This window comes from Mytilus edulis, chromosome 3 (genome assembly GCF_963676685.1).
Source record: "Mytilus edulis chromosome 3, xbMytEdul2.2, whole genome shotgun sequence".
NCBI lineage: Eukaryota > Metazoa > Mollusca > Bivalvia > Mytilida > Mytilidae > Mytilus > Mytilus edulis.
Window position 1 is genome coordinate 93,452,696 of NC_092346.1, and position 13,314 is coordinate 93,466,009.

The following is a 13,314-nucleotide window of genomic DNA, read 5'->3' on the forward strand; positions in this document are numbered from 1 at the left end:
ATAAATTTATCGGTTTCCAAGAGCAAAATTTGTAGCGCGTCATCCCTACAATGGCTTCCATTTCTACGATTGTGAAAATGAACTGGCGTAATGGGGAGATAATTTTGACGAAGTAGGATCCTGACTGAAAACTAATTTGACTAATTTATGCAAGACGGAAATTTAAGCGATAACAATACATCGGAGTGACCTCAAGGTCATCCTCTGTAAAAATCAACCAAGGCATCTAGTAGAAAGCAACAAAAAACAAAGAATATGAAGGCAAATACTAATAGTAGAGGGCAGTAGAAGCAAACAACATAAAGACATATAGTAGAAGGCAACAAAAGCAAAGAACATAAAGACTCATAGTAAAAGGCAATAGCAACAAACAACAGAAATAAAAGCAATATCAGTATACCGCTGTTCAAAAGGCATAAATCTATTAAAAGCAAACCAATCTGGCTTACAAACTAAAACCGAAACACATATATACAACTATAAGAAGAAAACGACGGATCAATAGAAACACTATAAACTGCAACAAAATCAAATACCAACAAAGGCATATAGTAGATGGATACAAATACAAACAACTCGAGGGCATTAAGTAGAGGGCAACATTCACAATCAAAATACAGACACAGAGGTCAACGTATTTTAAAATCAAATCTGCATGTGCTATTTATGTAAAGAAAAGAAGAATATTCATGACACAGTTGACTAAGTAATTACTAGTAACATATATCCAAAGGATACGAATCAGATGAAATCAATAAAAATAACTTCATAAGAGAGAATAGGATGTCGTATACTGTGCTCAAATGAAACTATGAGAAAACTACATTGATTCACATACTTTATTTACAAATGTTTTGACAATATCACATTAGGCTTGCTGGATGTTGTGTTATTCGTAGTGGTTTGTCTTAGTTTTTACACTTGTTTTTTCCCAGTTGACAATTTTTGGACTTTTGACTGTCAAAATTTGTTTTAGTGATTCGTATACTTCTTATTTTTTAAAAATTATTTACGAGTCCCAAAGCTCTTTTATTAAAACTTATCTGGTAACGTAAATTGATTATTGTTATCGAATCGACCAGATTATAAAAAGTTTAGACAAAAAAGTAATTCAACACATAATTATATCGTTGGGATATAGTTTCTTTCTTGAAATCATATGAGTGTGGTATTGATATTAATGATGAAAAAGTTTGTGTTTTTTTTATTATGCTGATGATGTGGTTTTACTAGCAAAAAGTAAAATCACAAAAATACTGAAACGATGAAAAAGAAATACAAACTGCATAAGATATATGGTGTGGAGATAATTGTATGACTGTTAATTCTAAAAAGTGTAATATTGTGCATTTTAGAACACCTTCTGTTAATAAGTCACATGTTGAATTTAAATGTTGGAATGATATCATTAAATATTCTACTACTTATACATATTAAGGTTTAGATTTAAGTCAACTTTTAGATTATAATGTAACTGCTAAAGCTGTTGCAGCTTCTGCAAATAGAGCATTTGGCCTTGTTATAGCTAAGTGCAAAATCTTAGGTGGTGTTACTCACAATGTCTTTTCGAAATTATATAAATGTTTGGTGCTTCCAATTGTTGAATATGGTGCTGGTATTTGGGGTTGCAAAAACTTTTCTCTTATTAATGCCATCCATAATAGAGCTTGTAGATTTTTCTTGGAGTTTGAAAATATACTCCAAATGCTGTAGTTGCAGGTGATATGGAGTGGATACCTATCTTTCAAAAACAATGACAATGCTTAATTCGACTATGGTGCCGTTTGAACAATATGAGTTCTGATCGTTTACACAGAAAAATTTTCATGTGGGCAGATATTTTGAGTAAAAAACATAAGTGTAAAAAAGAAATTGGAATTTTTATGTAAGGAAAACATTTTCTGAGTGGAAGGCAAAACATTTGTGTATCATAACAGAATATGTTGATAGTACCTCAGTGGTCAATACTGTTACGTCTACAATGTTTAGTAAATATGTCGAACAGTGGCAATGTAATTAACAGGCAGAGAAAGGTTTATCTGGTAAAGGTGGTAACAAACTTCATACATATAATCTATTTAAGAACAGTTTTGAAACGGAAACTTATTATAAAATTCCAATGCAATTTTCGCAAAGGAGTTCTTTTGCCAAATTTTGATGTGGTGTAGCAACACTAAGCACCACTAAGAATAGAAACGGGGAGATTTGAAAAATTGATTTTGAAAGATCGAGTCTGTGTTAATTGTATGAATATTTTAGAAGATGAAGCCCATGTTATTTTATCGTGGCCTTTATATGACGATTTTAGAAAAAAAAACATGTTTGAAGAAGCAACACATTTTGATAGTGGTTTTATGTCTTTTGATGATAAACAGAAATTTGTGTTTTTATTTACAGATAATATTATGATTCGTAGCTGTGCCAAAGCCTGTAACCTTATTTTAAATAGATGTAGAAATGTTTTATACTGTAAATAATGTTCTTCTCAATATGTTTTATAATATAGATGAATTTTTTATATAATGTTTTAAATATTATAGTCTCTTACAATTCTGTACAGAATGACTCTCTTTTTATATCTATAATTTTACATTTAATGTAAATTGTTGTATTATATATTATTGAGAGATGAGACTTAAATAAAATATTGAATTGAAATTGAAATTGAATTGTGATTTGTTTTTTGTTTTTTGTTTATATCTTTTTCAAATTATCGCTATTTCTTTTCACAAATTTCAGTAGCAACAATAAATGCTTTATAGATTATTCTATACCCTAATCATCAATTCAACTGCTTTCAAAATAACTGATTAGTAAGTAACAGTCCCCTTGTGAATAGTATATGCATGTTTTAAGCGCGGCACAAATATTAGATAACATATAGTAAATAAACATAATTATTCCACGTGGCAGCACGGTGATGACATGTATGCAGTACATAAAACGATAACTGTTTAATTAGACTATAGAATGATTCTCCATGTCACTCCCTAAAATTCATTATTGCTATGGTCAACTTGGTAGCAAATTGGTCGCAAACAACATATTTGTTTTTAAGGATTACAAATTGCTTTACGCATATTTTTTTTTTGATTTGGAGGAGACATCTCTTCCAGCACTATGTGATTAGGAACATGTACAATCAACACTAATAACAATAACAGTTATAAACAAATCTACTAAATACTAAAAATAAATAAATAAAATATATGTGACAGATTTAAAATATTTCCATGTTTTGCAAAATGTCCCTTTTCATTGCACATGATTTATAAACAACAAACTAGCATTATTGGTGGAATCCAGGGAATGACAACACAAAAACAAAATGGTTAACTATTGGGTTGCATAAACCCTTAGGTAATTTAAAAGAAATTAAACATGCCATACACTATGCTTTTAACAGAGCGAGTTGCACTCTTAGTTCTTGAAAAAAGGGTGTTGTTTGACAGAGCGAGTTGCTCTCTACATTCTTGAAAAAGATTGTTAGAATCTAAATTATAATATAAGTCAGCATTTATATACAACTTGAATGCCGTCATCCAGATTACCTATGCTGTATGTGTAACAACGAACTCCCTTATTTATTATAATCCGAGGATAGCAGACATAGGATTCTATCATCCAACTGAAACTGAGTACATTTGTAAGTCATAGTCTATTACGTTATAAAATAGATGATTTAAATTTTGAGGTTTCAATATAAAACATGAGTTTGTCGTATAAACATCCTGCAATGGTTAATATACCGTTTGCGGAATATTTCGGTATCAAAATATCATTTTAGATATACAATGTAGTGAATGTACTAAATACTATATATAGTATACACAAATACTAGCGATCTCTCGTAAACAATACATCTTCACAACTACAGAATTTTACAAACAATAAATCTGATTTTCAAATGTATTTTCAGAGGACATTAATGAAATAGTTAATGTATCCTTCACGGTATTACTATACATTCATATGACAAAAAATAATACATCAGTAAGTCAAATAAATATAAGTCGATACATATATATATATATATACAAAAAAAGTTTCTTTTCAAGCGGTGTACAGAATTGTATGTTAAAAATTAAATACACAAAAAGAGTTTTAAAAGCAGCATTGTCTAGCGCTTTCATCCATCTTTGGACTTTTCAAGACTATAGTTTTATAACGAACTACACAAGCGATGCTTTGGTGCATTTTTCGAAGGACAAAAGAGGTTTAAAGAATTTGTTAGTGTCCTTATTACAAATTTCATCATCGAAATGATCACAAGTGCACTTGCTAGGTGACCAGTATGTTGATGATCCGCAGGTTTGAAAAACCAATTTTCCATTCGAACATTGATAAAACTTAGAACAGTCATTTTTGTCTTGAAAGTATGCTTCACTTTGTGGATCATCCTTGCAATCAGGTACACAATCTATAAAACAGAAAATGTGGATGTAAATGACTCCCTGTCTCTCTCCCTGTCTAATACATGTATATTATTACGTCGAAAATAAATGATCAATACTTAATTGTAGAATTAAACATGAAAAACAAAGACCAACTTTATCCCGAATCATTCATACTTCAAATCTAATGGTTTTGATTATTTATATTTATCTTAATATATTTCCCTGTGTAACAAATGAATTCATGAATCCAAGAGTTTATCTAAATTTGCGTATTCTAATATTTTATCAGCTTAACGAAGAAAATGCAAGAATGAGATCTAAAGGAATTGTTTTGCCTTTACTCTTAATGTTATTTTTGTCTCTAAAAGCTACATTGTTTTTGCCATACGTTTAGTCCGTGGCGTGATCGATGTCAACGACTGAACTTGAAAACTGTTAGCACGGACCCACTTACATATTTTTGTGTTTGGCAATTGCGGGTCCATAATTATCAGGTGTTGAAAATGGTCAATATATTACTAGTACTTACCACCTTCACATGCAGGTATAAGGATCGTAGATGTCAGGTTATCAGCAAGTCCCGAATCCGTCATTAGTGGAACACAAGATATAGTCATATTTCCAGATAACCAAGAAGCAGGAATTATCGCGTCAGCTGAGACAGTGGTGCCACTTTCCTGATGATTGTCGCTACATACATTTATGTTAGGTATCATACGTGAGGATCCACCATCGTTCACAAACAAGGCCAAAGAGATGGCCACGCAAGTTTTTATCATCTCACAATGAACATGAATGCTGTCATTAATTCGTGAAACACTGTGCTGTAGCTGTGGGTCTTTTATAAAAACAAAGAAAATAAATTATCATATTATAAGCTCGCCTTGGGAATATGAGGTCTTTGGTGGTATACGATTTGAAAATTGATATTTTCTGCGTTTACATTAATTTAAACACATGTTTTTGTTTAAGAGGTTAATAGTTGGAACAGAGTTATCGGCTAGGAGTTAGACTGATGTGTCTGGAATTAGTGTTATATCTGAACTGCAAATTTACCTTTTTGCGTTTTTTGTCTTTGATTTATGAGTTGAAATACCCTTTTGGTATCTTCCGCCCTATTTTTCCGTGTTAACAAGCACGTAGATATCTGACTCGGTATGCCAGGCCATAACAAAGCAATGTTCATATACACAACAAATTAATCTGTTATCGTCCAAATGTTCATGAAACTATTGCCACACTATTATTAACATAATTTTTATCCTTCTTCTCATCATCGGATAAAGAAGTATAACACCTTAACTAATCATAATACTCAGCCTTACATATTGCAGTAAACTATATCACAATAAAGTATTCTTACCAAATAAAGGGCCGGGATTTTCGAAAGAGAAAACAAAGAGAGAAAATAAAAGTATGAAGACATAAATAGAAAAAGGACAGGAAACTTTGTAACCAATAGTTAAAATCTCCAACTTTCTTATATCTAAGTTGCTGGTTATATCACATTTTAAAAGAAATTGTACCAATTCAGGATTTTGAAAGTTGTTTTCCGTTTGTTTGGTGTGTTAGAATTTTATATGTTGTCATTTGATAAAGAGCTTTCCGTTATGAAATTTCTGTGAGTTAAGTATTTGATGTTTTTGAACTTTAGAAGTTGCCATTTGATAAATAACTTTCCGTTTTGAAATTTCCTTGAGATAATAAAGAGAGAAAATACCAATGTGAAGACAGGAATAGAAAGAGGACAGAATAGTTATCAAAGGTACCAGGATTATAATTTAGTACGCCAGACGCGCGTTTCGTACATAAGACTCATCAGTGACGCTCATATCAACATATTTATAAAGCCAAACAAAGACAACTTTGCAGCCAAAAGTAAAAATCAATAAGTTTGTTATATCTCAGTTGCTGGTAATAACACCTTTTAGAATAAATTGTATCAATTCAGGAACTTGAAAGTTGTTTTCCGTTCGTTTGATGTGTTTGAACCATATATGTTGTCAATTTGATAAAAACATTTCGTTTTTAAAATTCATTGAGTTCGGTATTTTTGATATATTATATACATGATCCTGTACGACATCACAATAGAAGAAATAGTTCTAAAATCGTGTTATTTATAACAAAGTCTTTGTATTTCACTATTTGTTGTTTCTACTTATGTGCATACCTTTTAATTTTATTTCAAATTCGCTAGACGAAACGTTTCCGTCATCATATTCTATCGTGATCTCGTAAATCCCAACACTATCACATGTTGCTCTCCCCATCATGAAACGTAATTGTTGGTCAGTTCTTGAAGAGTTGTAGTAGATTATCCAACCCCTATTTTGTTGCTCAAACTCATCAGATGAAACATTGACTGAAAAACCTTGAAGTACACTCAAATATTGAGATGACAACTGTCTGACATGTATACCTGACGGGTTACTGGTAAATTTCTGTGTATAAGGAATACACATTTGTTCTCCTACCCTTGCGATAGATATATCGTTTTCACATTTATCTAAAACGACAATAAATTTAAATAACAACAGGTTGATTTGAACAGCACATATAGGCTCAAAACAACCCTTACCATACAGAAAAACTGAAATCGATTGGTGACTTGATCGTGAATCAACCGAGTATATAAGGATACACATATTATTAAATACATGAATATTGACAGCTACAATGTTGATATTATAGTAAGACTATTTTCATAGTATTCAACCATATTTGATGAATAAAAATGCACAACAAAAAGTCCCCCCAAAAGATAAATAAATAGTTTTAAACACGTGTTGATACAAATTCTATATTACAAATTAGCATACTAATACTTCGCCGTATTCTTAACTATTCATACTAAATTGAGATCAAGAAATTCATCTTAAAAACAAAATAAACAAGGTAAAACGTAACATCAAATAAACTAAAACTGTAAAAATCTCAAATTAAAAAAGAAAAGAAAAGAATAAATATAGATTCTTTTTTATACATCACAACTCTTATAATCACAAACTCTTTTAAATGACAGTATCAAGTCATGTTAATGACAGTTTTTATCCTTTTGTTTCATGTGTTTGAGCTTCTGATTGTGCCATTTAATAAAATTAATTTCATTGTATTTTTATTATTACTTTTTATAATACTTAGCTGATTTATATATTCTGTCTTTTAGTGCTTAAGTATGACAAAGTGCATTTAAAGTGTTGCTTAATGAATAAACCGCATCCACATTGTGTTTGAATCGATGCATCGTTTGAATGAATATCAAATATAGATGATAGAGGTTTTGTTTAATTTAAACTGTCGAATTTGTGTGAAGTACTTGACTCCAAAAGTTAACAAAATCTCAATCATTCATGCCATTACATGTAATGCTCTAGTGCATGCATATTTTAAAAAGGCTTATCGTTTTACCACATGCTTATGCATTTTCGTTATTTGAAAGTTCGATAATGTATGAAAATCCTATATTAATTCATGTTTATGAATACGTAATACAAGCTTACAGAAATGTTTATAACAAACCAACAATAATTTAATTTGTAAATCATCAAGTTTTTAGTTAATCTACCAGTACCAATGGAAAAACTTACCCGGAAAATCCGGAAGGTCATCTGTAATAGCAGTTGGAGTATCTTTCGAACCTGGAATGGGACATTTTAAATAAAGAAATTTGACACAAACTTTTAAAGGATTTCTGCATGTCAAACAAAAGATACTATTTTTTAATGCAATTTTAATTATTTTTTTTAAAATACAGCTAGCATTTTTAAGAGACAGCGTTAAATAATTGGGACATTCAAACTAGCCAAAAAAAAAATGGCATCGACTAACACATCATGCTACACATAAACACTTAATAAGATAAAGCGTGTTGTAGTTTGCATACTGTTGTTTGTGTTTTGGTCGTTTATCCCTTTTTGCCATGGCATTGACATTATGAATTTGACTTGAGTTTGATTATTGCTTTGGATTCTTTCGCCTCTCTTTTATCGTGAAAACTACAACACAATTTACTGGTACTACATATAAGATTTAACACGTATAAATCTAATATATGTGAAGCCTAGACAACGTATGGTTTTTCTACTTGTAATATAACATTTATAACTTTTCCAAATAAAATATTTTTAGTGAAAATCAACAATTTGTTATTTGAAGTAGACGACATAACAATTCTGCGAATCGACATTCTTTCACAATATCATAGATAAATCTCTATGGAAACATTATCAATGTCACAAACAAAGCCTTATACAAATCATTTATAATGTATAACAATTTGAATGCATAACTATCACGGTTTTACTTGAGAATAATTTAAGCACATCTGAATGCGTAACAAGCACGGTTTCATTTTAAAAAAGGAATAAACAGTACACACACTCTTCAAATAAGACTGATCGAGCATTTCAATCTTCTTGGAAACTGAAATGGTTTTCATCTTATCGCAGAATAAAAGGCGAAAAATTACACGATGTTAGTTTACAGTATTTTGATTATTAGCAATTAATAAAAAGTGATTGTTCTGAAATTCTATATCTCATATTTGAAAAGAAATAAAATTAGCGCAAATAAAAATAATATGATCCCTGGTAAATTCATACAACGACTTTCAACTATCAAAAGACAACTTAGCATGTTTAAACACAAAACAAACCGTCAATAAAAACATATGAATAATTAAGTTTGGTTTTGTTGAACTGCAACATTTGCACGATATCTGTTTATTGATGTATGCTTTCAATAGTTTGTGTCCGTTTATGGATAATCTAGTTCATGTTCTATTTAAATTAATATTGAAAGAGAAATAATCGTCCAGATTTCTATCAACACAAATTTGAAAGATATATTTCGCAGTATCAATTACGTTTGGCCTCTATTGATTTTTCTTGATGCACATTATGTGTTGTTACCTGTTTTTGTTTATTAGCACTAGACGTCAGAAATGCAGAATTATGAAAAAATAAAGTTTACAGATTTGAAAAAGACATGTGGAAAAAAATCTGAAAAATATAAAGAAAAAATAATTGTCAAAATAAGATTGTGTTCAGACATTACCCTGAACCTGATGCGACGAGAGGTTTAGCTTATATAAAACCTGGTTTAATCCATCCTTTTCTTCATAGAAAAATGCACGTACCAATGCGGGAATATGACAGTTGTTATCCATTCGTTTGATGTGTTTGAGCTTTTGATTAGGGACTTCGTTTTGAATTTTCCTCGGAATTCAGTATTTTTGTGATATTACTTTTTTGAATTATTCGAAACTCTAAGGATTTCTACCACAATTTTTTTTTACCTTAGCTGTATTTGACAAAAACGTTCGCAATGTTTCGTTCGTCCTCGTTGCTCTTCAACTTCGTATTGTAATTTTGCCTTTTTACTTTTAGATTCCCGCGTCAGCTGATATCTTTGATGAGTTTCATAGACATAAAACACTTACTTTATATGGTTATTTGCTTTACATACCTAAGAGATATTTATTTTGGATGACCCATGCCGCAACGCCGGATATACATCCAATTAAAACAATAAGAATCATTATTCTCAAAGGGCAGTTCTGAAATAAAAATAAAACAAAAATAATAAAATAAGATACTATAGGAAAGAGAAGGACAGCGATGAATAAAGCAAGACTCAGATTGGCAAATAATTCTTAGGACGCAGACGAGTTATTTTTATCTACTGTACATTTTGATGGACATAACATATACTCAGTTTTCAAATGAAATTGAGATTTCTATAACATGTTATTTGGCATATTTCAAAGTGGAACCAGCTCTTCAATATTTATAAAATTATTATGACCACTACATTATTCATAAAAAGGAATTCATGTATTGTTTGTTATCTTACTATCATACTTTTTTTTTAAATTTCTACTGTAAACACTGGCCTCGTCGCATGTTTGTATCTAAAGTTTTATGAATTTCTATCAAACCAACGCTTCATCAGTTTGAATATTCAAAACAGTTGTATTTTAAAAAAATTCTGCGAAGAGAGACAGTAATGTCGAAAGGGAAAGTCAAACTCTTACTTCTAAAACCAAATGATTTTTTTATGGCAAACAAAAAGATAAAAATCTCGAAAAAATAAGCAACACTGTACAAAATAAAACATACAAAACTAAATACTGAATAACATCAAACCGACGAAACCAACCAGATTATAATCTTAGTTGATCTAGAAGAGTACGTAAATCCTGCTCTGCATTTTGTACATGTGGCACCCGTCGTGTTTCTTATTAAAGTACACCCGATGATAAAGATTTCTTTAAAAACACTATTTTGGAGTATGAAGTCTCTTGAACTTTATTTCAAAAGGGGGAATGGATTCCTGTCTGAAACAGAATGAAACTCGCTAGTAAGATTTCATGGGGCATAATTTTTGATGCACTTAAATGTCATCACAGACTTGTGATAGTTATTCTCTATTGAACTGTCATCCAGTTTAATTGTTTGCATAAGGGTTTGGGAGGAGAGATTAGGTCTGTTTGTAGTATTATTCTAGCATGTCTCCTTTGAAATTTTAAATATCATATTTAAACCCTGACAGCTACAACTTCTCCAAACTATACAACACTAATCAGCGATCAATTAGTGGTGAGATTGACCATTAAAGCATAATTTTCTGAAGTCTAGATTTAAAAATTTCTTAATCTTTATTAGTAGATATAGCCTAAATGAAATTTCAAGCAGATCAAATAAATTTGGTTTGACCATGTCAGGGAAAATTCAATTAAAATGCTAAGAGCATATTATCATCTTCAATTACAATAAATAGTTTGCTAGATGTATATTAAAAACAAAGCCTACCTTTTTACTCTTGTAATGTTTTTCCAGGTCCTAAAAATAAGAAGACTTATTAGATTTTCACTTCGATTGGCCTCTGAGACAAATATCCTTCTAATGTATATATAAGAAGATGTGATATGAATGTCAATAAGACAACTAGCAATTCAAGTCCCAATTTGTAAAAGTAAACAATTATAGGTCAAAGTACGGACTTTAGATGCATGAGTTTTTATGTCAGTTGTTATTGGCGCTGAACAATCTGTCAGTACTCTCAGATCTGTACTTAGTGTCTTTTTATTATTGGGATATACAAGTACTCGGTCACGTCCACGTGTTTTTGTTGTATGTTTTTATATTTGTATTCATCTGATGAGTTAAGCTTTTTTTCAACTGATTTTTATAGTTTGTTCTTATGTTGTACTTCTACCTAACTGTCCAGATTAGGTGAAGGGTTGCAATCTCGTTAACATGCTTAACCCCGCCTTATACTATATGTATGCGCCTGTCTAAAGTCAGAAGCCTGTAAATCAGCTGTTGTTGTATGTCGTATGCTGTATTTGGTAAAACTTTAATGAATTTTGGTCCTCAATGCTCTTACACTTCGTACATTATTTGGCTTGTTTGGAGACGAAACGCGAGTCTGGCGTAAATACAAAATGTAATCCTGGTATCTATGATGAGTTTATTTGCTGTGTTACATAATTGTTTTTTGTTATTTTATTGTACATTGATTAAGCCCTTTTCTCGTTTAAATTGTTTTACATTTGTGATTTCGGGGCCTTTAATAACTGACTATGTTGTATGGGCTTTACACATTGTTAAAGGCCATACACTGATTTATAGCTGTTAATTTCTGTGTCATTTGGTTTCTTGTGGAGAGTTGTCTTATTGGCAATAAAACCACATCTCTTTTTTTTTTATATTCAACAGCCTTGTCTCACACCGTACAACAAGCTATAAAAGTCCCAAAACCCAAAAAGTGTAAAACCATTCAAGCCTTCCCCCTTACCTGAAACAATAGTGTGATATCACAACACAGAAAGACACACTATAACATATTAATCAAAAGATATATAAAAAAAATCAGTAAGCGTTCACTGAACGAATAATTATTAACTATGACACAATGTAAAAACAAAATTAATAAAAAAGAAGGCGAGATGTAAATCAATATATTAAAGACAATCATAACCTTAACCAAAATAGTTTTAGTTACTTAGATATAACATCGAATGATCATCACTCAACCTGCAACAAAACGCTAACTCAAACATAATTAGATACAAAAGCACCGTAATGACAAAATGTTAAGGCTTGTTTATTTAGCGTTATCCGTTTAAAGTTTAAAGAATTGATTGAATTTGTTCAGTTGATTGCAATAAATCATCTCTTATTTTTGTTACGTTTCAGTAGAAATAATCGCACTGTCGTTTAATGGAAACAACAGCTATCTTTTTATTGGAGGCAAAATATTTGTGTTGCAATATGAACCCCCTTTCAAAAGAGGGCCGAAAGATACCAGAGGAACGGTCAAACTCAAAAATCGAAAATAAACTGACAACGCCAGGGCTAAAAATTAAAAAGACAAACATACAAATAATAGTACACAAGACACAACATAGAAAACTATATAAAGACTGAGCAACTGATTTCATCTTGAAGTTCACTATTTGGAACTCTTGGATTAAAAGCTTCATTGTGAGCATCAACCCTGTATCAAAGAAATCAAGATAGGAAATACAAGCGCAGAAATATCGTATCAATTATACTTCGTATGCAGGCGCTCCTGGAAAGTTGCTACAAAGAGATGGAACGTTCACAATTGGGAAGCTGAAATCATCTAGTTTGTCGTAAAGCTTTGTTTTTTTAACCGAACCTGATGGTCAATTTCTAGATGTAAGTAAAGAAATGAGGCAGACTTAACTGTATCTGTTGTATCCTTTATCTCTAGTTCGATGGGATAGATGTGTTCAACATAGTCACCAAATTTTGAATTATTTAGTGAGAGAATATCATCTATATAGCAGAAAGTAAAGTTGAAGGATATTGCTAACTTATTTTTCATTCTAAGAAGTTCCTGTATGAAGTCAGACTCGTAATGATAAAGAAACAAGTCGACAAGA

At 30.9% G+C, this 13,314-nt stretch overlaps 1 protein-coding gene across 1 annotated transcript in view; it reads right to left on the reverse strand.

Moving 5' to 3' along the window:
- Positions 1–1,867: 1,867 nt before the first annotated feature.
- The window catches only part of LOC139515510 (uncharacterized), a 30,166-nt gene continuing 18,719 nt past the window's right edge, over positions 1,868–13,314 (reverse strand). Inside the window, exons 11-16 of the mRNA XM_071305085.1 lie at positions 11,213–11,242; positions 9,863–9,957; positions 7,988–8,091; positions 6,571–6,906; positions 4,927–5,235; positions 1,868–4,420 (exon numbers count right to left, since the gene is read on the reverse strand). Of these exons, the coding sequence (XP_071161186.1) occupies positions 4,173–4,420; positions 4,927–5,235; positions 6,571–6,906; positions 7,988–8,091; positions 9,863–9,957; positions 11,213–11,242 (1,122 nt within the window). The 3' untranslated portion in view covers positions 1,868–4,172. The remainder of the gene's footprint in view (positions 4,421–4,926; positions 5,236–6,570; positions 6,907–7,987; positions 8,092–9,862; positions 9,958–11,212; positions 11,243–13,314) is intronic.